A 25,890-nucleotide genomic window follows, 5' to 3' on the forward strand; every position below is an offset into this window, starting at 1 on the left:
GTGTTGGTAGCAAACATCTAATCATTTTAAATTACTCTATTTTGTTATGGCGCATCTGTTCCAAATCTATTGGGTGTCGTTGTAAAGGACTGTGCCAATTGCATCGTGGGTTGTACAAAGAGATCTACTCCCTCCCCCATCTATTCTCAGCACTGAAGCCAGTGCACTGCTCTGATTATGAACAGAGAAGAGGGTGCACTTCAACAGTCCAACTAAATACGTAATCGTTAGTTTTTTTGTCTTACGATGCACATATTTGGATTTCTTTGGAGTTTGGCTGTGTCGCCATTAATGGTTTTTAACACTGGTCCGTTTATTTTCTAATATTTCAATGGGGATGAATGTGCTTTAAGGGAGCGAGGATGACAAAGAGAATGGGACGCCGAGACTGGAGATGGCAGGCGTTTTGGTGGCATGTTTTCTTTCTCTTATGGAATATAATACACGGACAGACTCGTTACAGCATCCCAGAGGAGCTGGAACGAGGCTCCCTGGTTGGAAATATTGCCAAAGACCTCAATTTGGGATTATCAGACATTTTTCACCGTAACCTGCGTGTTGCCTCTGAGGTTGGTAAGCAGTATTTTAGTGTGGATGCGGGGAAGGGCGAGCTGGTGGTGAACGACAGAATAGACAGAGAGGCGTTATGTGGACAAAGAGACAGCTGCGTGCTACCTCTGCAGGTTGTGGCAGAAAACCCGCTGCAGCTACACAGGATAGAAGTGGAAATAAGAGACGTAAATGACAACGCTCCTACATTTCTCAAAAGCGATCATGTGATAGAAATAGCTGAATCCACCGTTGTAGGTGTTCATTTTCTTCTCGAGATGGCGGAGGATCCCGATGTTGGAAATAACGGATTAAAAACGTACACACTAAGCAAAGATGATTGCTTCACCCTAAGGGTTAAGGAAATTGAAAATGGAAGAAAAATCCCTGAGTTGGTATTAAGTAAATCATTAGACCGGGAAAAAAGGGCAGCACATAGTTTAGTTCTTACGGCTGTGGATGGGGGAAATCCCGTTAAGACCGGAATTTCAAAGATAACCATACATGTCCTTGACATTAATGATAATGTTCCACAATTTGAAAAAAGTTTTTATAAAATTGCTGTTCAAGAAAACAGTGCAAATGGTTCATTTGTTATTACAACCAAAGCAACAGATATCGATGAGGGTCTAAATGGAGAAATTGAATACTCCTATGGTGTTCACACACCCGCATCAGTTCTGGCCATATTTCATATAGATGCTGTAACTGGAGACATATATTTGAAACAGTCATTAGACTTCGAAACGCAGGCATCATATCGGATAGACATTAGTGCGAAAGACAAAGGTTTGCCTAAAATGGAGGGACATTGTACTGTGCAGGTGGATGTGTTAGACGTAAACGATAATGCCCCAGAAATTGTGCTCACTTCCAAATCCACATCAGTGCCAGAAGACTCCAACAGCGGAACAGTGGTGGCTTTGCTCAGCATACGTGATCTTGATTCGGGTGATAACAGTAAAGTAAGCCTGCAGCTTCCAAAGGGCTCACCTTTTAGTCTAAAACCCTCTTTTTCTAATAATTATGCAATGATTACAAATGGTCCTTTAGACAGAGAGAGAGTCTCAGAGTTTAAGATAGAAATAACTGCTACAGATGCAGGGTCTCCCCCTCTCTCTAGTACCAGGATTATCCCCGTCAGCATCACAGATGTAAATGACAATCCACCTCTCTTCAGTCAGCCTTCATATAATGTATATTTAAAAGAGAACGGAGTGCCAGGATCTATACTTTACTCAGTGTCAGCATCTGATCTGGATTCTGGTGAAAACGCAAAGATCTCTTACTCCATACTGGACTCTAAAGTGCAGGACGTCTCTGTATCATCTTATGTTTACATTAACTCAGATAACGGAAGCATCTACAGCATGCACTCGTTTGACTATGAGAAGCTGAAGGTGTTTCAGATTCAGGTTCAGGCAAAGGACCAGGGCTCTCCCTCTCTCAGCAGCAACGCCACTGTCCATGTTTTTATCCGGGACCAGAACGATAATGCCCCCGCTGTTATTTACCCCTCCTCCGCTGCCCTGGGCTCCCTCTCTCATCAGAGGATGCCCCGCTCCGTTAAAGCGGGTCACCTGGTTACTAAGGTGACGGCTGTGGACGCTGACTCGGGCCATAACGCCTGGATCTCCTACAGACTGGCGGAGGCCACAGACGCCTCTCTGTTCACCGTCAATCAGTACACAGGGGAGGTGAGGACTAAACGCGCTGTGTCCGAGCAGGACGACTCCTCTCAGAGGCTGCTGGTAGAGATCAAGGATGACGGGGAACCGGCTCAGTCCACCACCGTCACGGTGTCCATCCTACTGGAGGACGGTCTCCATGAGCCCATCTTAGACCTCCGACACAAACTGTCCGAGCCTAGCAAGAAAACTGGCAGAATCACCCTTTATTTGATCCTGTCTCTGGCCTCGGTGTCCGTGCTGTCTCTGGTGACTTTTCTCATCTTAGCGGTGAAATGCATCAGGAGCAGCAGAAACGGGAGCTGCTGCATGAGACGGAGCGGCTGTGATGATTACAAGAACCCCAACAGAAACCTGCAGATTCAGCTCAACACTGATGGACCTATAAAGTACGTGGAGGTCCTGGGAGGAGACATGATGTCTCAGAGTCAGTCCTTCAGGTCCTGCATGTCTCCAATGTCAGAGTACAGTGATTTCACTTTGATCAAACCCAGCAGCACCACAGACTTTAGAGAAGTCATCAGTGTTCTGGATGCGTCTTTACCCGACAGCACCTGGACCTTTGAGAGCCAGCAGGTGAGCTAAATCAAATTGCATTTACACATTAGTGAATAACTGCGTCAAAAAGATGGATGGCGGACATTATTGGATGCTTAGTCTACTAATAATCTTTTTTTTTTTGTTGCCTGCTTTATGCTTTTGTAAATCTAAATACAATAAATCCCCTGCCAATCCAGTCATATATTTGTGATATTGAAGTCTGTTTACAACTTAGTTCTTTGTTAAAAACGCTAGATTTTTAACAGCATTTTTAAAACGTATATGAAATAAATGTAAAGAAATGACATCGTCTTTTGATGTTTGTAAAGCCTTTATTATATTGTTAAATAATGCTACATTGTAGTACACAATAATTAATAGTATGTTAAAAACTGCCAGATATTGAAATGTCCGAGTCTTGTGAATAAATGAGCCAAAGCACTTACTCACAGAACATTTTCTGTTTCATTTTGTAGTTAAAAGAAGAAAAAAATCCCAGGAGGACAATTTTGGCTTAGCTGTTAAGGGTTAACTGCTAATGCATGTCTGGAAAATAATGGTTGTATGGTTATTTTTTTCCTCATCATTTTATTGTATTAATATCTCACAGTATGAACAAAAAACATAAAATCAGGGGAGTTGTGTATGTTTTAAAGCTCCACTGTCTAAAACATTGTGCACAGTTGTTTTCATGAACAATGCTGTCTCTGTCTTTAAAAGCTCTGCTCAGAGCGCTTCCTATCGGATGACGGTGTAGTATGCTGTGCTCCAATAGCAGACAAGAAAGTACTAAGAGATCTATATCCTCCTTTAGTTGCTTCAGCACCTCAAAACGTTAACAGTGAAATGAGTTAGATTGCGGCGTGACGCTTATACCTCGGAGAATAAAATTAGATATTTGATTTACGTAACAGGCATGAATGGACATGATTTTTCTATGTTTAAGACTCTATTTGATTCCCACTGGAACTGGATTAGTACCTTCATCTTCATAATGTGGAGTACTACGACCTAACGGATCGGGGATGACAAAGAAAATGGAATACCGAGACTGGAGATGGCAGGGGCTCTGGTGGCATCATTTCTTTCTCCTGTGGAGTACAATAGAAGCACAGACTCGTTACAGCATCCCAGAAGAACTAAAACTGGGTTCTGTGGTCAGAAATCTCCCCAAAGATTTGGGTTTGTCGTTATCTGAGCTTTTTTGACCGTAAGCTGCGGGTCGCTTCTGAGGCTGGCGAGAAGTTTTTCAGCGTGGATGTGGGGAAGGGAGAGCTGGTGGTGAATGACAGAATAGACAGAGAGGCTCTGTGTGGATAAAGCGCCAGCTGTGTGATACCTTTACAGATAGTTATTGAAAACCCCTTATATTTATACCGATTTGAGGTAGAAATTAAAGATATCAATGATAATTCTCCAATATTTCATGCAAAAGAACTGTCTATAAAAATTGCAGAATCGACAGCAGTGGGAACTCGCTTTGCTTTGGAGAATGCAGAACATTTAGATGTTGGAAGTAATTCAGTTAAAACCTACAGTTGGACAAAAAATGACTGTTTTGCACTAAAAATTAAAGAGATAGATGGTGGCAGAGCAGTCCCCGAGCTAGTGTTGGAAAAGCAACTTGATCGAGAGAAGAAAGCAGTGCATCAGCTAAAAGTGACTGCAGTAGATGGGGGAAATCCAGCCCTGTCGGGTACCTCACTAATTACAATTACTGTGCTGGACATTAACAATAATTTTCCAGTATTTGAAAAGAACACTTATAAATTTTCTTTACAAGAAAATACTCCAAGAGGTACTTCTGTGATTAAAATTACTGCTACGGATGCTGATGAGGGACCAAACGGAGAAATCGAATTCTTTTTTGGTCCGAGGACACCAGAGTCCGTGTTATCCATTTTTTAAATCAAAACATTAACTGGAGATATTTATTTAACAGGGGATTTAGATTATGAAAAATCTACCTCTTATAAAGTTGAAATATCTGCTAATGACAAAAGGGTCCCTGAAATGGAGAGCCATTGTCATCTACAGATAGACATTTTAGATATTAATGACAACACGCCAGAAATTGTTCTGACCTCTGAACCTCAGCCTGTGCATTAAAACGCACCAGGTGGCACAGTAGTTGCTTTGCTTAATGCACGCAATGCTGACTCCGGTAATAATAGCAAAGTTATATTGCAGTTAAATAAAGGCTCTCCTTTTACTCTTAAACCTTCATTTTCTAATAACTATGCGCTGGTTACCAGCGGCCCGTTAGATAGAGAAAAATTCTCAGAGTATCATATCGAGATAACAGCCACTGATTCGGGTTCTCCTCCACTTTCCAATAAAAAGGTTATACCAGTTACAATCAACGATGTGAATGACAACCCTCCTATTTTTACTCAGCCCTCATATAATGTATATTTAAAAGAGAACGGATTACCAGGATTCATACTTTACTCAGTCTCAGCATCTGATCTGGATTCTGGTGAAAACGCAAAGATCTCTTACTCCATACTGGACTCTAAAGTGCAGGACGTCTCTGTCTCATCTTATGTTTACATTAACTCAGATAACGGAAGCATCTACAGCATGCACTCGTTTGACTATGAGAAGCTGAAGGTGTTTCAGATTCAGGTTCAGGCAAAGGACCAGGGCTCTCCCTCTCTCAGCAGCAACGCCACTGTCCATGTTTTTATCCGGGACCAGAACGATAATGCCCCCGCTGTTATTTACCCCTCCTCCGCTGCCCTGGGCTCCCTCTCTCATCAGAGGATGCCACGCTCCGCTAAAGCGGGTCACCTGGTTACTAAGGTGACGGCTGTGGACGCTGACTCGGGCCATAATGCCTGGATCTCTTACAGACTGGCGGAGGCCACAGACGCCTCTCTGTTCACCGTCAATCAGTACACAGGGGAGGTGAGGACTAAACGCGCTGTGTCCGAGCAGGACGACTCCTCTCAGAGGCTGCTGGTAGAGATCAAGGACGACGGGGAACCGGTTCAGTCCACCACCGTCACGGTGTCCATCTTACTGGAGGACGGTCTCCATGAGCCCATCTTAGACCTCCGACACAAACTGTCCGAGCCCAGCAAGAAAACTGGCAGAATCACCCTTTATTTGATCCTGTCTCTGGCCTCGATGTCCGTGCTGTCTCTGGTGACTTTTCTCATCTTAGCGGTGAAATGCATCAGGAGCAGCAGAAACGGGAGCTGCTGCATGAGACGGAGCGACTGTGATGATTACAAGAACCCCAACAGAAACCTGCAGATTCAGCTCAACACTGATGGACCTATAAAGTACGTGGAGGTCCTGGGAGGAGACATGATGTCTCAGAGTCAGTCCTTCAGGTCCTGCATGTGTCCAATGTCAGAGTACAGTGATTTCACTTTGATCAAACCCGGCAGCACCACAGACTTTAGAGAAGTCATCAGTGTTCTGGATGCGTCTTTACCCGACAGAACCTGGACCTTTGAGAGCCAGCAGGTGAGCTAAAGAACAGCAGTCTTTATCAATTAAATGATGGTTTATTAAATATATCTTTTTTGTACTACTTAAAATGCTGAGTGACAGCCATCCTTTACTGATTCGTTTCTTGTTGAGTGTCTCTGTGTCAACTGTTGCATCTTCAGGTAAATTGTTGTGTTAACTGGTTTCTGTAAACAGGCATCCAGTACATAATTCTCCTTGCCCGTATAAATATATTGACGTTATCTTTCCTGTACACTTTCAAAAACGGCACTACGTTTCAGTACTACAGAGCTGGACAGCGACGATTTCAACAAGAGTTCTTATAAATGGCACAAACTGCCGAAAATCTGTTTGTAAATACAAGTAGAATTCAAAATATGTGTCATATTGATTTAAATTACAGAATCTTTATGTATAAATATTTTTTTTTAAATCGCTACTTTTTTATATCAGTAATGCTTTGTCCTTGTCAATAAGTGCAGGAAAGATTCATTTCTCCTTCTCCAGTGGTATTGCTCTTGATCTTTTCAGCCCATCCATGTCTTAAAATGAAATCTCCACCACTATCTTACTGGATGATAGAAAGACAGTGAGCACCAATGAAACACAGAGCTGTACAAAGAAATCTAGTCCCACCTCCTTGCAGCCACACAGTCACAAACACTCCCATTGCAAGCAGATGGATGGAGAGGAGCTATGCTTCTAATAGAGCTAAAGCAAACAAAAAAGATGGAAATGTTTCTTAGGCTTTATTTTGGAATTTTACTTTGGATTCATTCTTCACTGCCATGGAGGATATAGAGCATATTTTTGATTACTTCACTTGGAATTAATCCTTGAGAATCCGTGATGACAAAGACAATAGGATACCGAGACTGGAGATGGAAAGCTGTTTGGTGGCATACATTTTTTCTCCTGTGGAGTACAATAGAAGCACAGACTCGTTACAGCATCCCAGAGGAATTGAACCCGGGATCTGTGGTCGGAAATCTCGCCAAAGATTTGGGTTTGTCATTATCTGACATTTTTGACCGTAAGCTGCGGGTCGCCTCTGAGGCTGGCGAGCAGTTTTTCAGCGTGGATGCGGGGAAGGGAGAGCTGGTGGTGAATGACAGAATAGACAGAGAGGCTCTGTGTGGACAAAGCGCCAGCTGTGTGTTACCTTTACAGATAGTTATTGAAAACCCATTACATTTATACCGATTCGAGGTAGAAATTAAAGATATAAATGATAATTATCCAATGTTTCAAGCAAAAGAATTGTCTTTGAAAATTGCAGAATCGGCAGCAGTGGGAACTCGCTTTCTTTTGGAAAGTGCGGAGGATTTAGATGTCGGGGTTAATTCTGTAAAGTCTTACACTTTGACAAGAAACGAATGCTTTACACTAAAAATGAAGGATGTTACTGGTGGCAGAGCAGTCCCCGAGCTAGTGTTGGAAAAGCAACTTGATCGAGAGAAGAAAGCAGTGCATCAGCTAAAAGTGACTGCAGTAGATGGGGGAAATCCGGCCCTGTCGGGTACCTCACTGATTACAATTACTGTGCTGGACATTAACGATAATTTTCCAGTATTTGAAAATAATATTTTTACGGTTTCCTTGCAGGAAAATGCTGTAAAAGATAGTTCTATAATAAAAATCCCTGCTACGGATGCTGATGAGGGACCTAATGGAGAAATCGAATATTCTTTTGGTTCGAGAACACCGGAGTCCGTATTATCCATATTTGAAATCAATTCATCAACTGGAGAAATATATTTGAAAGGAGACTTGGATTATGAAAAAACAACTTCCTATAAAATTGAAATATCTGCTAAAGACAAAGGGGTCCCTGAAATGGAGAGTTACTGTCACTTACAGGTAGACGTTTTAGATATTAATGACAACACGCCAGAAATTGTTCTGACCTCTGAACCTCAGCCTGTGCGTGAAGACGCACCAGGTGGCACAGTAGTCGCTTTGCTTAATGCACGCGATGCTGACTCCGGTAATAATAGCAAAGTTACATTGCAGTTAAATAAAGGCTCTCCTTTTACTCTTAAACCTTCATTTTCTAATAATTATGCGCTGGTTACCAGCGGCCCGTTAGATAGAGAAAAATTCTCAGAGTATCATATCGAGATAACAGCCACTGATTCGGGTTCTCCTCCACTTTCCAGTAAAAAGGTTATACCAGTTACAATCAACGACGTAAATGACAACCCTCCTGTTTTTACTCAGTCCTCCTATAATGTATATTTAAAAGAGAACGGAGTGCCAGGATTCATACTTTACTCAGTGTCAGCATCTGATCTGGATTCTGGTGAAAACGCAAAGATCTCTTACTCCATACTGGACTCTAAAGTGCAGGACGTCTCTGTCTCATCTTATGTTTACATTAACTCAGATAACGGAAGCATCTACAGCATGCACTCGTTTGACTATGAGAAGCTGAAGGTGTTTCAGATTCAGGTTCAGGCAAAGGACCAGGGCTCTCCCTCTCTCAGCAGCAACGCCACTGTCCATGTTTTTATCCGGGACCAGAACGATAATGCCCCCGCTGTTATTTACCCCTCCTCCGCTGCCCTGGGCTCCCTCTCTCATCAGAGGATGCCCCGCTCCGCTAAAGCGGGTCACCTGGTTACTAAGGTGACGGCTGTGGACGCTGACTCGGGCCATAACGCCTGGATCTCCTACAGACTGGCGGAGGCCACAGACGCCTCTCTGTTCACCGTCAATCAGTACACAGGGGAGGTGAGGACTAAACGCGCTGTGTCCGAGCAGGACGACTCCTCTCAGAGGCTGCTGGTAGAGATCAAGGACGACGGGGAACCGGTTCAGTCCACCACCGTCACGGTGTCCATCCTACTGGAGGACGGTCTCCATGAGCCCATCTTAGACCTCCGACACAAACTATCCGAGCCCAGCAAGAAAACTGGCAGAATCACCCTTTATTTGATTCTGTCTCTGGCCTCGGTGTCCGTGCTGTCTCTGGTGACTTTTCTCATCTTAGCGGTGAAATGCATCAGGAGCAGCAGAAACGGGAGCTGCTGCATGAGACGGAGCGACTGTGATGATTACAAGAACCCCAACAGAAACCTGCAGATTCAGCTCAACACTGATGGACCTATAAAGTACGTGGAGGTCCTGGGAGGAGACATGATGTCTCAGAGTCAGTCCTTCAGGTCCTGCATGTCTCCAATGTCAGAGTACAGTGATTTCACTTTGATCAAACCCAGCAGCACCACAGACTTTAGAGAAGTCATCAGTGTTCTGGATGCGTCTTTACCCGACAGCACCTGGACCTTTGAGAGCCAGCAGGTGAGCTAAAGAACAGCAGTCTTTATCAATTAAACGATGGTTTATTAAATATATGTTTTTCGTACTACTTAAAATGCTGAGTAAAAACGTTCGGTTACTTGATTTTTTCTTGTTGATTTATTTATTTATTTTGCTGTTTTTGCTGTGACGTTACTCTTGCATCTTTGGACAGTTTGGTATGTTATTCAGCTTCGTTTAGTACAAAGGCTTCCAGTATGTAAGTTCGCGTTTTCTATTAAAAGATTATGCAATGCAATTCTTGATTTTACATTTCAGTGGATGGTATAATATTTCAGCACCTCAGTGCTGGACAGTGAGAACTTCAACAAGGTTTCTGATAACAGGGCTAAACTGCCGAAAACCGGTGTGCAACAATAAAAATATATATAAAGGATTAGTGTCATACTAATACAAAGTACATCATTTATCTTTTTTATTTTTATTCTTGCTTATTTTTGTAAATCACGACATTTTCTATATCTGTAGTCTGTTGTCATTACCAGTAATTGTGGGAATAATTAATTTCTTACTCGCCAACTGAATTCCGCGCACCCGTGTCTTTCAATGAAATGCTCACTGCCTTTCTTACTGGATGGCAGAAATGGATGTTGAGCACCAATGAAACACAGAGCTGTACAAAGAAATCTAGTCCCTCCCCCATGCAGCCACACAGTCACAAGCACTCCCATTGCAAGCAGATAGATGAAACGGAGCAATGCTACTAATGGAGCTAAAGCAAACAAAGAAAATGCACATCTTTGTTAGCCTCGATTTTGGAATCTTGCTTTGGATTAATTGTTTACTGCCATGGAGGATATAGAACATCTGATTGGTTTCTTCACTGGGTAATAATTTTTGAGAATCCAGGATGACAAAGACAATAGGATACCGAGACTGGAGATGGCAGGCGCTCTGGTGGCATACATTTTTTCTCCTGTGGAGTACAATAGAAGCACAGACTCGTTACAGCATCCCAGAGGAACTAAAACCGGGATCTGTGGTCGGAAATCTCGCCAAAGATTTGGGTTTGTCATTATCTGACATTTTTGACCGTAAGCTGCGGGTCGCCTCTGAGGCTGGCGAGCAGTTTTTCAGCGTGGATGCGGGGAAGGGAGAGCTGGTGGTGAATGACAGAATAGACAGAGAGGCTCTGTGTGGACAAAGCGCCAGTTGCGTTTTAACTCTGCAAGTTGTGATTGATACACCTTTACAGCTGTACAGAGTAGAGGTGGAAATACAAGATGTTAATGATAATTCTCCCAGATTCCCGTTGACTGAAAAAACATTGCAAATAGCCGAGTCGGCAGCGGCTGGGGTGCATTTTCCACTAGAAACAGCTCAAGATCTTGATGTTGGAGTCAACTCAGTGAGATCATATACTTTAAGTAAAGATGAATTTTTTAGTTTGAAAATCAAAGATGTGTCTGGTGGTAAAAGAGTTCCAGAGTTAGTTCTATCTAAATCTGTTGACAGAGAGAAAAAATCCACACACAAACTGACGCTCATTGCTATAGATGGTGGAAATCCAGTAAGGTCTGGGACCTGCCAAATAACCATAAATGTCCTCGATATTAACGACAATTTTCCTACATTTGAGAAGAGCCTTTATAAAGTTTCCATAAGCGAAAACGCACAAAACGGGGCATCAATTCTTACATTGACAGCTAAAGATGCCGATGAAGGTCTCAACGGAGAGGTCGAGTTTGCATTTGGTGCGCATACATCAGATAATGTCCTGTCTGTGTTTGATATAGATTCGTTAACTGGGGAAATACGCTTGATTGGGAGTTTAGATTTTGAAACTAATACTAATTATGAGATTGATGTTTCCGCTACAGACAAAGGAAACCCGAGAATGGAGGGGCATTGCACTGTCCATATTGAAGTGTTAGACGTTAACGATAATCCTCCAAATATATTTCTGACCTCTCAACCAAACTCGGTGCCTGAGAACGCACCAAGCGGTACTGTGGTGGCTTTAATTAGCGCAAGAGATGTTGACTCTGGCGATAATGGTAAAGTTATATTGCAGCTTCCCAAAGATACTCCCTTTAAGCTGAAACCGTCCTTTTCTGACAATTATGCTTTAATCACAAACGGTGCTTTAGACAGAGAACACTTCTCAGAGTATAATGTCGAGATAGCCGCCACTGACTTGGGCTTACCACCGATGTCCAGCAAAAAGACAATTAAGGTTAATATTACTGATATAAATGACAATCCACCTGTATTTACGCAACTAACATATACAGTGTATTTAAAGGAAAATGGATTACCAGGATCTATACTTTACTCAGTTTCAGCATCTGATCTGGATTCTGGTGAAAACGCAAAGATCTCTTACTCCATACTGGACTCTAAAGTGCAGGACGTCTCTGTCTCATCTTATGTTTACATTAACTCAGATAACGGAAGCATCTACAGCATGCACTCGTTTGACTATGAGAAGCTGAAGGTGTTTCAGATTCAGGTTCAGGCAAAGGACCAGGGCTCTCCCTCTCTCAGCAGCAACGCCACTGTCCATGTTTTTATCCGGGACCAGAACGATAATGCCCCCGCTGTTATTTACCCCTCCTCCGCTGCCCTGGGCTCCCTCTCTCATCAGAGGATGCCCCGCTCCGCTAAGGCTGGTCACCTGGTTACTAAGGTGACGGCTGTGGACGCTGACTCGGGCCATAACGCCTGGATCTCTTACAGACTGGCGGAGGCCACAGACGCCTCTCTGTTCACCGTCAATCAGTACACAGGGGAGGTGAGGACTAAACGCGCTGTGTCCGAGCAGGACGACTCCTCTCAGAGGCTGCTGGTAGAGATCAAGGATGACGGGGAACCGGTTCAGTCCACCACCGTCACGGTGTCCATCCTACTGGAGGACGGTCTCCATGAGCCCATCTTAGACCTCCGACACAAACTGTCCGAGCCCAGCAAGAAAACTGGCAGAATCACCCTTTATTTGATCCTGTCTCTGGCCTCGGTGTCCGTGCTGTCTCTGGTGACTTTTCTCATCTTAGCGGTGAAATGCATCAGGAGCAGCAGAAACGGGAGCTGCTGCATGAGACGGAGCGACTGTGATGAATACAAGAACCCCAACAGAAACCTGCAGATTCAGCTCAACACTGATGGACCTATAAAGTACGTGGAGGTCCTGGGAGGAGACATGATGTCTCAGAGTCAGTCCTTCAGGTCCTGCATGTCTCCAATGTCAGAGTACAGTGATTTCACTTTGATCAAACCCAGCAGCACCACAGACTTTAGAGAAGTCATCAGTGTTCTGGATGCGTCTTTACCCGACAGCACCTGGACCTTTGAGAGCCAGCAGGTGAGCCAAAAAATAATTAGATTTTCATAAACACTTTCTTTGGGTTTTATTATTATTATTACTTTGTTGTTGTCTTTTTGTTTTGTTGTTTTGTATTTCAAATTAACGTGTAATTGTAAGCGTTCAGGGTTGAGTACAGCTTTATTATCTACGAGGAACAATTCGTCTAAAACTAGACCGTACAAAATAAGAAATAAATTACCAAATATTGCTGAAGTCTATGTATTTATTCATATTTTTTCTTGCTATCTTCTGTCATCTGTCGCACCCAAAAGCAATAAAAGTTTAAGCCGTTTTCGAGTGTTTCAGCACCGCTGGCCTGGATGTAGACATTAAATCTCTGTATTTTAATGTCTCTTCAAGGCTTCAATGAGCCATTTTTATTGTTGTTTTGTTTTTCATCTCAAGGTTGCTCAATTCCTTCTGTAAACTATGGGTTTGCAAAATAATCTTATTTTGGATCTGAACCTTTTTAAAAATGAAACTAGCTTTTATAGGCTGCGTGCCCTGAATTAATTAATTTATTTATTTATCTAATAATTTATTTATGTGTTTATATTAAGGGGATGTTACATCTGCCCACATTTCTTGTGATTCCTACTGTAGCTTTACGGGGCTGCTGAAGTGCTTGTGATTGGACCGACAGGGTGGCTGATGCAGACCAATAGTTTACAGAATTGTACAAAGAAATCGAGTCCTTCCCCCACTTGCTCTCGTCACAGTAACCCTCACTGTGCTCAGAGACGGAGAGGAGATGCACTTATTTCATAAAGTCTTTATAATGTCTTTTAATAGTAAGAATTAGACTAATTGTTTATGAATATCCGTTCTAGCGATGCCTTTGAAATCTGGATTATGTGGATAAATACTTCCATGGGAAATACATTATAACGGACCGGGCAGCGACCGGGGATGACAAAGAGAATGAGACACCGAGACTGGAGATGGCTTGTGCTTTGGTGGTATCATTTCTTTCTTTTTTGGATTACAATACACGGACAGACTCGTTACAGCATCCCAGAGGAAGTCAAACCGGGTTCTGTGGTTGGAAATCTCGCAAAAGACCTCGGTTTGGGATTATCAGACATTTTTGACCGTAAACTGCGTGTCGCCTCTGAGGCTGATAAGCAGTATTTTAGTGTGGATGCTGAGAAGGGCGACCTGGTGGTGAATGACAGAATAGACAGAGAGGCTTTATGTGGACAAAGCGCCAGCTGTATTTTATCACTGCAAATTGTGGCAGAGAATCCACTACAGCTACACAGGATAGAAGTGGATGTAAAGGACATAAATGACAATTCTCCGGTTTTTGTAAAAGAAGAACGGCATTTAAAGATAGCTGAATCTACAGCTGCTGGTATACGCTTTCCTTTGGACACTGCACAGGATCAGGATGTTGGTAGTAATTCAGTAAAGTCATACACACTAAGTAAAAGCGAATGTTTTAGCTTGAAAATGAAAGAATTGTCTGGTGACCGACATGTTCCCGAGCTTGTGCTAGAGAAACCCCTTGACAGAGAGAAACAAAGCGTACATCAGTTATTACTAACAGCGTTAGACGGGGGCAGCCCTGTGAAAACTGGAACCACGAATATCATTGTGACTGTATTGGACAACAATGACAATGTCCCAGTGTTTAAAAGGACGTTGTATAATATTTCTGTGCCTGAAAATAGTGCCGTTGGTTCTATCCTTGTCCAAGTTGAAGCTACAGATGCAGACGAGGGTGTTAATGCAGAGATCGAATACAGATTTGCTGATAGCACACCTCAGTCGCTACTATCCATTTTTAAGATGAACTCGGATACAGGTGAAATTATTTTATTAAACCCGTTAGATTATGAGACCAGTAGCAAGACGGAAATAAGTATCACTGCAAAGGACAAAGGGGTTCCTGAAATGGAGGGTCATTGTCGTGTACAATTAAGTGTAATAGACGTCAATGATAACGTGCCAGAAATAATGTTAACTTCCAAGCCCACCCCAGTACGCGAGGACGCCCCAAAAGGTACAGTAGTAGCGTTAATAAGTGCGCGTGATCTTGATTCAGGTAATAATGGCAACGTGGTGTTAAAACTTGCCCATGAATCTCCTTTCAGTTTAAAACCTTCTTTTTCAAACAATTACGCACTGATTACTGCTGGTGTTCTAGACCGCGAAAAAAATGCGGAATATGATGTTGAGATAACCGCCACTGATTCAGGTTCCCCGCCTCTGTCCAGTAGGAAAACTATTTATGTCCGCATCGCTGATGTAAATGACAACCCTCCTGTTTTTACTCAGCCCTCATATAATGTATATTTAAAAGAGAACGGAGTGCCAGGATTCATACTTTACTCAGTGTCAGCATCTGATCTGGATTCTGGTGAAAACGCAAAGATCTCTTACTCCATACTGGACTCTAAAGTGCAGGACGTCTCTGTCTCATCTTATGTTTACATTAACTCAGATAACGGAAGCATCTACAGCATGCACTCGTTTGACTATGAGAAGCTGAAGGTGTTTCAGATTCAGGTTCAGGCAAAGGACCAGGGCTCTCCCTCTCTCAGCAGCAACGCCACTGTCCATGTTTTTATCCGGGACCAGAACGATAATGCCCCCGCTGTTATTTACCCCTCCTCCGCTGCCTTGGGCTCCCTCTCTCATCAGAGGATGCCCCGCTCCGCTAAAGCGGGTCACCTGGTTACTAAGGTGACGGCTGTGGACGCTGACTCGGGCCATAACGCCTGGATCTCCTACAGACTGGCGGAGGCCACAGACGCCTCTCTGTTCACCGTCAATCAGTACACAGGGGAGGTGAGGACTAAACGCGCTGTGTCCGAGCAGGACGACTCCTCTCAGAGGCTGCTGGTAGAGATCAAGGACGACGGGGAACCGGTTCAGTCCACCACCGTCACGGTGTCCATCCTACTGGAGGACGGTCTCCATGAGCCCATCTTAGACCTCCGACACAAACTGTCCGAGCCCAGCAAGAAAACTGGCAGAATCACCCTTTATTTGATCCTGTCTCTGGCCTCGGTGTCCGTGCTGTCTCTGGTGACTTTTCTCATCTTAGCGGTGAAATGCATCAGGAGCAGCAGAAACGGGAGCTGCTGCATGAGACGGAGCGACTGTGATGATTACAAGAACCCCAACAGAAACCTGCAGATTCAGCTCAACACTGATGGACCTATAAAGTACGTGGAGGTCCTGGGAGGAGACATGATGTCTCAGAGTCAGTCCTTCAGGTCCTGCATGTCTCCAATGTCAGAGTACAGTGATTTCACTTTGATCAAACCCAGCAGCACCACAGACTTTAGAGAAGTCATCAGTGTTCTGGATGCGTCTTTACCCGACAGCACCTGGACCTTTGAGAGCCAGCAGGTAAGCACGGAGTCACAATAAAGTTAATTTAGTCAGCTTTCCATCAATATCGCGCTACAGAACCTAGAAATGAGTGAGAGAATGTTTAACTCCGGTATTGAGACATTTTAAGTGATTGTAAACAATAATATAAACACATTTTCTCGATATTTCTGAAAGTTAAATTTTTTTATTGAAACAAAAGGTTTTTAAACATGTATTATTTTTTCTGATTATCGATTTTGTTTGTACCCTGCTGAACCTTACATGTTAATGCTGATGAAGCGTCAAACGTTGAGTGGATTTTAGAGTAAAGCATTTCAGCACTGCAGTGGTGGACAGCGACCATAATACCATGAGACGTGGAGGATGGACCAAATGTGATCACAGACCGTTTTTGATACACTTCTGCACTAAAAGTACAATAAATAAATGAATGAATGACTAAAATGTTCAGTTTTATCATCAACAACAGAGTAAACTTTATTTAAACATGAAGTATATTTAAAATCCTGAGTATTTCTTCATAATATAAAAATGTGATTATATTTTCAAGTTGTCTGAGGAAAATCAAATTAGTTCACTTTGACTCTATCGCGTCATGCATCAAAAAGGAGATAAATGTATGTTTAACCGGGGTGCTCTGATTGGATACCAGAGGTGGATGCTCCGCACAAATAGAATTAGTAGCTGTACAAAGAGATCTAGTCCCTCCTCCCTGCAGCTTCAGCAACGACGATGCTCAGAGTGGGAGAACAGCCGGAATATAATACATATATTTGGAGCTGAAGATCATATCTTCATTTAGTATTTGTCCAGAAATAGGCATTATTCCAACTGGATATGTTGCACTCGCAGGATATTGATTTTTCCTTTTTGATCTGCGCTCTTGGGGAATAGAAGCGGTTTCTTTTGTAGAATAAGGATGACAAAGAGGAAAGGATACCGAGAGTGGAGATGGCTGGCGCTTTGGTGGCAACATTTCTTTCTATTGTGGAATACAATACACGGACAGACTCGTTACAGCATACAGGAGGAGCTGAAACGGGGTTCTGTGGTTGGAAATCTTGCCAAAGATCTGGGTTTGGGACTATCGGACATTTTTGACCGTAAACTTCATGTCCCTTCTGAGGCTGGTGGGCAGTATTTCAGCGTGGATGCAGGAAAGGGCGAGCTGGTGGTGAATGACAGAATCGATAGAGAGGCTTTGTGTGGACAAAGCGCCAGCTGCATATTACCACTGCAGGTTGTAATAGAGGACCCGCTACAGTTACATCAAATTGAAGTTGAAATAAGAGATATTAATGACAATTCTCCAAATTTCCTTTCAAAAGAATTATCTTTAAATATAGCTGAAATAGCATTAGTTGGCTCTCAGTTTCCTTTGGAGAGTGCAGATGACCCTGATGTTGGTAGCAATTCACTTAAATCATATATGCTCAGTAAAAACGACTGTTGCTCACTTAAAATGAAAGATATTGAGGGTGGTGTTGCTGTTCCGGAGCTTGTTTTAGAAAAACCTCTTGATCGAGAGAAAAAGTCTGTTCACAAAATATTACTTTCAGCGTTAGATGGAGGAAATCCCGTGAGATCTGGAACCACACAAATATTTATAACAGTTCTTGATACCAACGACAATTTCCCAATTTTTGAGAAAAATTTGTACAAAATATCATTGAGTGAAAACAGCATGATTGACACAGTTATTATTAAACCGAAAGCAACAGATGCAGACGAAGGGTTAAATAGTGAAATTGAATTCGCATTTGGCTCACGCACACCGCCTTCTGTGTTGGCAGCCTTTGATATTCACTCATTAACAGGTGAAATTACTCTGAAAGGGGGTTTAGATTATGAAACAGTTAAATCACATGACATTGATGTCATTGCAAAAGATAAAGGCAGTCCTCAAATGGAAGGCCACAGCCGTGTGCATTTGGATATAACTGATTTTAATGACAACGCCCCCGAAATCGTTTTAACTTCTCAGCCTAAACCTTTGCGCGAAGATGCGCCAAGCGGCACTGTAGTTGCTTTGATCAGTGCAAAAGACATTGACTCTGGTGAAAACGGTAAAGTAACCCTGAATCTCACCAAATTTCCCCCTTTTAATCTGAAACCTTCATTTTCTAATAATTACGCGCTGGTTACCAGCGGTACCTTAGACAGAGAGAGCGTATCGGAGTATAATATTGAGATAACCGCCACTGATGCAGGTTCTCCACCACTGTCCAGTAAGAAAACTATTCATATAAGCATAACTGATGTAAATGACAACTCTCCTGTTTTTACTCAGTCCTCCTATAATGTATATTTAAAGGAAAATGGATTACCAGGATTCATACTTTACTCAGTGTCAGCATCTGATCTGGATTCTGGTGAAAACGCAAAGATCTCTTACTCCATACTGGACTCTAAAGTGCAGGACGTCTCTGTCTCATCTTATGTTTACATTAACTCAGATAACGGAAGCATCTACAGCATGCACTCGTTTGACTATGAGAAGCTGAAGGTGTTTCAGATTCAGGTTCAGGCAAAGGACCAGGGCTCTCCCTCTCTCAGCAGCAATGCCACTGTCCATGTTTTTATCCGGGACCAGAACGATAATGCCCCCGCTGTTATTTACCCCTCCTCCGCTGCACTGGGCTCCCTTTCTCATCAGAGGATGCCCCGCTCCGCTAAAGCGGGTCACCTGGTTACTAAGGTGACGGCTGTGGACGCTGACTCGGGCCATAACGCCTGGATCTCCTACAGACTGGCGGAGGCCACAGACACCTCTCTGTTCACCGTCAATCAGTACACAGGGGAGGTGAGGACTAAACGCGCTGTGTCCGAGCAGGACGACTCCTCTCAGAGGCTGCTGGTAGAGATCAAGGACGACGGGGAACCGGTTCAGTCCACCACCGTCACGGTGTCCATCCTACTGGAGGACGGTCTCCATGAGCCCATCTTAGACCTCCGACACAAACTGTCCGAGCCCAGCAAGAAAACTGGCAGAATCACCCTTTATTTGATCCTGTCTCTGGCCTCGGTGTCCGTGCTGTCTCTGGTGACTTTTCTCATCTTAGCGGTGAAATGCATCAGGAGCAGCAGAAACGGGAGCTGCTGCATGAGACGGAGCGACTGTGATGATTACAAGAACCCCAACAGAAACCTGCAGATTCAGCTCAACACTGATGGACCTATAAAGTACGTGGAGGTCCTGGGAGGAGACATGATGTCTCAGAGTCAGTCCTTCAGGTCCTGCATGTGTCCAGTGTCAGAGTACAGTGATTTCACTTTGATCAAACCCAGCAGCACCACAGACTTTAGAGAAGTCATCAGTGTTCTGGATGCGTCTTTACCCGACAGCACCTGGACCTTTGAGAGCCAGCAGGTGAGAGGGAAATCTGAAGGCATGATGAAAACGCGTCTTTTAACGCTGACTTGTTTGATTTATTTATTCAGTTCCCTTTTACTTATTTTTGGACTAAGGTCACACGTGTGATTGTTTTGTATACATTTTTTAATTCTCTGTTTTGTTCAAATTAGATGTGGCTTAATTAAAAAAAACGTTTGACTAAAATTAAATCAATTCAGATTAACTATAATCCCCAAAACACGTAAACAAAAAAGGACAAGGAAAAATAAAAATACATAGTTTCAGTTCGTATGAATGTAACACGATTCTCTAAATGTATTTTTGATATATTCCTTCACTATAAATTCTTCATTTTCCACATTGTTTTTGTAGTTCAGCCTTAATCTACTACATATTAATGCATTTATCCAAGCTATTTAGCATTGTATATTTTCCTAGTCATTGCCTACTTTTAATTACAATTGCAAAATACAACTTCCACAGATTGATATATATATATATATACACACATATATATATATATATATATATATATATATATATATATATATATATATATATATATGAAGTATATATATATATATATATATATATATATATATATATATATATATATATATATATATATATGAAGTATATATATATATATATGAAGTTAAGATAAAATTAAAGTTAGTATATTAGACAATAGTTGTTTGGAAACTACGCCCCCATGCGGCAGCGGAACATTTATTTACCAGGCTGCTGGTTTGACGGAGCGGAGACAACTAACTCTCAGAGGAGGTAAATGTCTCTTTAAATAAATACCTATTCTTTTGTAAAAATGTAACTTTCCATATCGTTGCTACATCGCTTGTTGTTTCTTTCTGTTACATCTGCCATCTCAAGCCTCTTAAAACTTTCACACTGGCTGGTTTATACTCGCCTCTGGGAGAGAAGTCACTGAAAAGTTTGGTGTGGGTGTGGGAAGCGTGACAGCCCTGGTTCAGCTTTGTCTTCCAATGAGAGGGCAGGCTTCTGTGGTCTCTCCCCGCCCATGGAGAGAGTGAGGCAGAGGAGACGGAGCAGAGTTTTTGTGGAGCCAAGGACAACTTTGATTTTTCTCCGCTTTTAGAGTGGAAATGTTTACATCGAGCCGTGTAGACTCGTTTTAACACTAGTATGGATACGTGACGGTGAAAGAAGAAGTTAGAAACATCCCCAAACCTCGGAGTACCGCACAATGGACTCCAGGCAGAGGAAGCGCTCCGGAGGGGGGACCCTATGGAGGATTTACCTCTATCTAGCCTGTGTGTACTCAGCGTCCGCTGAGCTCAGATATTCCGTATCAGAGGAACTAAATCCAGGCTCTGTGGTGGGAAATATCGCCAAAGACCTGAGCTTTACTGCTCAGAGGATCGTTCAGAGGAAGTTACGGGTGGTCTCTGAGTCAGCGGAGGAGTATTTCGAGGTGAAGCAAGCAACTGGTGATTTAATTATTAAACAAAAAATTGACAGGGAACAACTGTGCGAACTGAGTTCAACGTGTTCTCTACAAATACAAATTATTATGGCGGATCCACTTGAGATTCATCGCGTCGTGGTTGACATCCTGGATGTGAACGACAATGCGCCGCGGTTTTCAACCAGCAACATTTCTCTGGAGGTGTCAGAGGCGGCGGCGCCGGGCACACGGTTCCGTTTGGAGAGCGCACACGATCCAGACGTGGGCACCAACTCCTTACGCACGTACCATGTGGCTACAAATGACTTTTTTACACTGAATGTGCAGACTAAGAGTGATGGAAGCAAGTTTCCTGAACTCGTTGTGGATAAACCTCTGGACAGGGAGACACAGGCCTCTTTCCGCCTGTTGCTCTCTGCTGTGGATGGGGGTCAGCCGGAGAAATCTGGCTCAACACTTCTGCTCATTAAAATTCTGGATGTAAATGACAATGCTCCGGTCTTTGGTGAGCCGGTCACGAAGGTGACGCTGATGGAAAACGTTGCACAGGGCACTTTAGTAGCAAAGTTAAATGCGACTGACGCAGACTCTGGTAGCAATGGTGAAATATCATTCCTGTTTAGTAAATACACACAAGAACGTGTTCTCCAGCTTTTCAGCGTGGACTCTAAAAGCGGGGAGATCCGTGTGAAGGGGGATGTGGACTATGAGAAGGCCGCATCTTATCACATCACAGTGCAGGCCAGAGATGGTGGATCTCCCGCCATGGAGGGCTCCTGTAACGTCATAGTGGACATCATTGATGTGAATGACAATGCCCCAGAGGTGACATTGATGTCGCTGACCGGTTCCATCAGAGAAGACTCACCTCCAGAGGAAGCGATTGCTTTCATAAGTGCTCGAGACCTGGACTCTGGAGACAATGGGAAGGTCACCTTATCCATCCCACCAGGTTTGCCATTTAAACTTAATTCAGCCTTTGATGGTCATTATCGTCTGACAACTGCTGGCAGCCTGGACCGGGAGACTGTCCCAGAGTATACAGTGGTTATCAGGGCAACTGATGCTGGCACCCCTCCCCTTTCATCTCAAGAAACGTTTGTAGTGAAGCTCTTGGATGTAAATGACAATGCACCCTCTTTCTCCCAGCCTTCATACTCTGTGGACATCCCTGAGAACAACCCCCCGAGCTCCCCTATTGCTGCTGTTTCTGCCACAGACTCCGACCTGGGTGAGAATGCTCGCATCTCCTATGCCATCGTTCCCAGCATGATCCAGGACTCCCCTATCTCATCTTATGTGTACATTAACCCAGAAACTGGCCACATCTATAGCATGCGTTCCCTTGACTATGAGAAGCTTAATGCTTTCCGCATTCAGGTGCAGGCCCGGGATGCAGGGGAGCTCCCACGGGCAACAAACGTCACTGTGCATGTGTTTGTTGTGGATGTGAATGACAATGCACCAGTGATTGTTCATCCTTCTTACCCTAAAGACAAAAGACTGCAGCTCACTGTTCCCCCATCTGCCAGCCCAGGCCATGTCATAAATAAACTGGTCGCGGTGGATGCAGACAGTGGGCACAATGCGTGGTTGTTTTACTCAATCGTCCCTGGACCAAATGCTGGCATGTTCCGTATTGGGGCCCACACCGGGGAGCTCCGCACAGCCCGCAAATGGGCTGAAGAGGAAGAGGGCTCCACTTATGACATAACAGTCGTCATACAGGACAATGGCGATCCGCCAAAGTCCAGCTCTGTGAACATCACTGTAACTGTGGATGAGAAGGCCGCAGCCCTTGATGTTCCAGTGAGCCCTCGCCATAACCACTTCTACAACCACACTGGGATGTCTAACATAACTTTATATCTCATTATCTCTCTGGCATGTGTGTCAGGTGTGGCTTTCATCACATTTGTAGTTCTCATGGTGCGCTGCCTGAGGCACCGTGGCCCAGGGCTGGGAGACTCTGAATGCTGCTGCTGCTATGGCCGCCATAGGTCCAGCCGCTACCTTCAGAGGCCCAGCAAAGACCTGCACCTGCAGCTCAACACTGATGGACCCATACGATACATGGAGGTGGTGGGAGGCCCCCAGGATCCACACACACGCACCTATCGGCCCTGTTATTCCACCATATCTAGCCGAAGTGACTTTGTATTTATGAAGACACCCATGCTGAGTCATAACAACACGCTCAACATGACGCTCAGCAGGAAGAACATTATGCACTCAGCTATTGAGGTGAGGGCTTAGAGTGAGAGAAGAAGACGTTCACAGTGGGCATCATTGGGGCTTGTTTTAGATTATTCTCTTTTAGTGCTCTCTAAGCATCTACAAAATAATTTTTGCTTTGGAGGAAATAGGTTATTAATTTTGAACTGTGACAGCAGAATAATAATGTCTCTCTGATAGATTTTATGTGAAGATCACTTGTTCAGCTTTAAAATTATTTCCTTTATATAGTGACGAGGTTTTTACAGTTTTCCTTATCTACTGTTTTATAGATTGTTTTTTAAAAGTTAAGTAGATTAATATTTTTTAATAATAATAAACAAGTTGTTATTATAATGCACTTTACATCAGTCTACTGATCTGAAAGTGCTACAAAAAGAGTGCAAAAAAGTAAAACAAAAAAAAAACATTGTATCTAACTTGAGGCTTGAAGATTACTATCACTGGCTTGAAGCTATTTAAATAACAGAGAGTGCTTTCTTTATAAATAAAAAGGAGAGGAATATTAACTAATGAAGATAAAGGAAGATAGTTCAGCATAGGTGAAATGGAAAAGGAAAGGGACAAACAGTACTTCTGACAGATGGTGAGAAGGAGACATCCAGATGAAATGGGTCCTGCAGAGTTGGCTCAGTGGAGTGGAGACAGAGAGGAACAGGATGACAGAAGGAGGGATGGTGGGGTTGAAGAAGAGGGAAATGGCAAGAGAGGTGGAAGTACAGAGCCAAAAAATAAAGCAGTAACTGAAAAACAGGAACTTGTGGGGTCATTGGCTTGACCCTGACTTTCTGTTGTCATCTGAACCTCTGGTGATCGGTTCCATGAATCAGCAAGGTGGATCTTAGTCAGTCCGTCCTGTACAGTCGTTACTGTTACTAAAGCCTTTTTTCTACCTTTTAAAAAAAAAAAATTCTGCTTGCATAGATAACATTCTTCTTTTTCATGTGAGTTTATAAAGACTAATCTGAGTTGTGTGGTCCCCGAGGTCAGGAGGATGCCATCTGTCTCCCTGCTCTAGTGACACGTGTGAAACCAGGCTAGCTGAGGAAAAGAGATGGAGGGACAGATAACTAGAAAGGAAGGACGACTTTATGCACGTGTGCCACAGTGACAGAAGGTGCAGGCCTTAATGGCTGTGGAGCAGTGGCCCTCACTAGGGGTGTTTATGTGCTTGTATGCATGAGATTATGCGTACAAAGATTCAAGCACAAGAAGTCCTGTGGTCGTGTGTAATTTTAGCAGGACCCTTGGGGCCTTGGTGCCTTCCGACTGCTCCTTTTTCTGTTTTTCAATTCATCCACAGTGTGCTGTTTTGGCACACTTTGTTTAATAATGTGCGAAAACTGGAGTTTTTGGTGGGTATGTTAGTACTGAGTAATGTCTGTTAGTTCACATGAAGTAGCATCATTTTACTTTCTTCTGTTCAATTTAGCCATGTTTCTCACAACCTAAGCTTTCTCACAGCTGCGTTTTATTGTTTTGACCCATGCTCAGTCATTCAAACTTAGATTTTTCTTTTTCACCCAATAGTGTGTTTTTTTTATATAATACTGTACAAAACTTTTCTTCTTGTAAACTTAACGTTCTTTTTGGTGTTTTAATGATAGTACAGCAGTAGGGTTTGTGCATTGGGTTAAAATAATCACAAGAGCCAACAGATATGTTTTACCCACTAAAAGTTTTACTTTTATTGTGTGCTTACTAATACAATTGCTTCACTTTTAGATACTGAGTACGTTGTACCGGCTTGTTTCTCATGTCAGATGTAGAACAAAAGCAGTTGTGCTGTTTGTATGTTGGTTCACTTGGAATACACCTTTGTGCTACTACCTAGAGAAGCTGTTAACCGGTAAACAGAATTACTCTGCAAGGTTCACACTCGCAGGCTCACAAATTCATTGGACGGCATCCAGGTGTGCCGTGCACTCATGCGTTTACCTTAAACCCACGGATAAATCCAGCTCTACACATGGTAGTCCTCAAGTGGCATTATGGTGTAACCCGGTCTGGTTGTAATTAACCTAAAGATGCCTCAGAGCACTTAGACTCGACTGAAAGACGTACAGAAAAAGACTGATGGCTTCAAGGTTAGTGTGATGGTCTGTTACATCAGAATTTAGGGCCACAGAGCTGACGATTATTTAGTCTTTCTCTGCGCTGAAAGCTTGAGTTTGACTTCTCTAACCTTTATGCACAGACATTTAATGTGCTTAACTTTTGGACACCAGAAGGACTAGACATGAAATCCATTTTACAGATAATCCTTTTGAACTCTTAAAACATGTGCTACCACTATATGCACTTTGTTAAAATCATGCAACTTATAAAAAAGTGTTCAGTTTACTAGAGGAAACGTGCTCAGTTATTTTGAGTTTTGCACACAAAAGGCTTTCAAGAAAACCATAAAGCATAGAGAGAAGCAAAGTTGCAACAGAGTAAAGTATTTTAGCAGATTATTCATTTGGTATGTGATCATAACTAAAAACTGAGAACAATTTGCCTGAATGAGTGTGCTTGCTGTGCTGCTGATCTGTGCTCATCTTTTAGTCTTCCTACAACTCAGACAGACTCGCACACCAATGAATATTTGCATATTTCTTGAGTTTGTTTTTAGATTTTGAACGCGGACCAAGTCCAGTTTTGAATGAGA

General features: G+C 43.1%; 4 protein-coding genes and 1 pseudogene across 53 annotated transcripts in view; all 5 read left to right on the top strand.

The window, feature by feature from the left end:
- Nucleotides 1-25,890, top strand: part of LOC124860211 (protocadherin gamma-C5-like) — a 295,710-nt gene that overhangs the window by 260,870 nt on the left and 8,950 nt on the right. For 2 of the 50 annotated variants that reach the window (XM_047353321.1, XM_047353325.1), the window contains exon 1: nt 21,018-23,249. The exons of 44 other annotated variants lie outside the window; for them this stretch is intronic. In XM_047353321.1, the coding sequence (XP_047209277.1) occupies nt 21,111-23,249 (2,139 nt within the window). In that variant the 5' untranslated portion in view covers nt 21,018-21,110. Of the gene's footprint in view, nt 1-13,604; nt 16,222-17,095; nt 19,577-20,595; nt 23,250-25,890 lie in introns of those variants that run through there. 4 more of the 50 variants (XM_047353275.1, XM_047353322.1, XM_047353283.1 and 1 more) reach the window with 4 other exon arrangements.
- LOC124860215 (protocadherin gamma-C5-like) lies at nt 164-2,841 on the top strand. Its single transcript, XM_047353326.1, has one exon. It carries the CDS (start codon nt 342-344, stop codon nt 2,820-2,822), a length of 2,481 nt encoding a protein of 826 aa, XP_047209282.1. The 5' UTR covers nt 164-341; the 3' UTR covers nt 2,823-2,841.
- On the top strand, nt 3,679-6,263 carry LOC124860223 (annotated as a pseudogene).
- LOC124860222 (protocadherin gamma-C5-like) lies at nt 6,904-9,570 on the top strand. Its single transcript, XM_047353334.1, has one exon. The coding sequence runs from the start codon at nt 7,089-7,091 to the stop codon at nt 9,546-9,548; it is 2,460 nt and encodes an 819-aa protein (XP_047209290.1). The 5' UTR covers nt 6,904-7,088; the 3' UTR covers nt 9,549-9,570.
- On the top strand, nt 10,213-12,948 carry LOC124860216 (protocadherin gamma-C5-like). Its single transcript, XM_047353327.1, has one exon. It carries the CDS (start codon nt 10,408-10,410, stop codon nt 12,886-12,888), a length of 2,481 nt encoding a protein of 826 aa, XP_047209283.1. The 5' UTR covers nt 10,213-10,407; the 3' UTR covers nt 12,889-12,948.

This window comes from Girardinichthys multiradiatus, chromosome 23, assembly GCF_021462225.1.
Source record: "Girardinichthys multiradiatus isolate DD_20200921_A chromosome 23, DD_fGirMul_XY1, whole genome shotgun sequence".
In the NCBI taxonomy this organism is placed as follows: domain Eukaryota; kingdom Metazoa; phylum Chordata; class Actinopteri; order Cyprinodontiformes; family Goodeidae; genus Girardinichthys; species Girardinichthys multiradiatus.

Bases quoted from the DNA above. Each gene is read 5' to 3' on its own strand.
- LOC124860215 (XM_047353326.1), top strand. From the start codon at position 342: ATGTGCTTTAAGGGAGCGAGGATGACAAAGAGAATGGGACGCCGAGAC.
- LOC124860222 (XM_047353334.1), top strand. From the start codon at position 7,089: ATGACAAAGACAATAGGATACCGAGACTGGAGATGGAAAGCTGTTTGG.
- LOC124860216 (XM_047353327.1), top strand. From the start codon at position 10,408: ATGACAAAGACAATAGGATACCGAGACTGGAGATGGCAGGCGCTCTGG.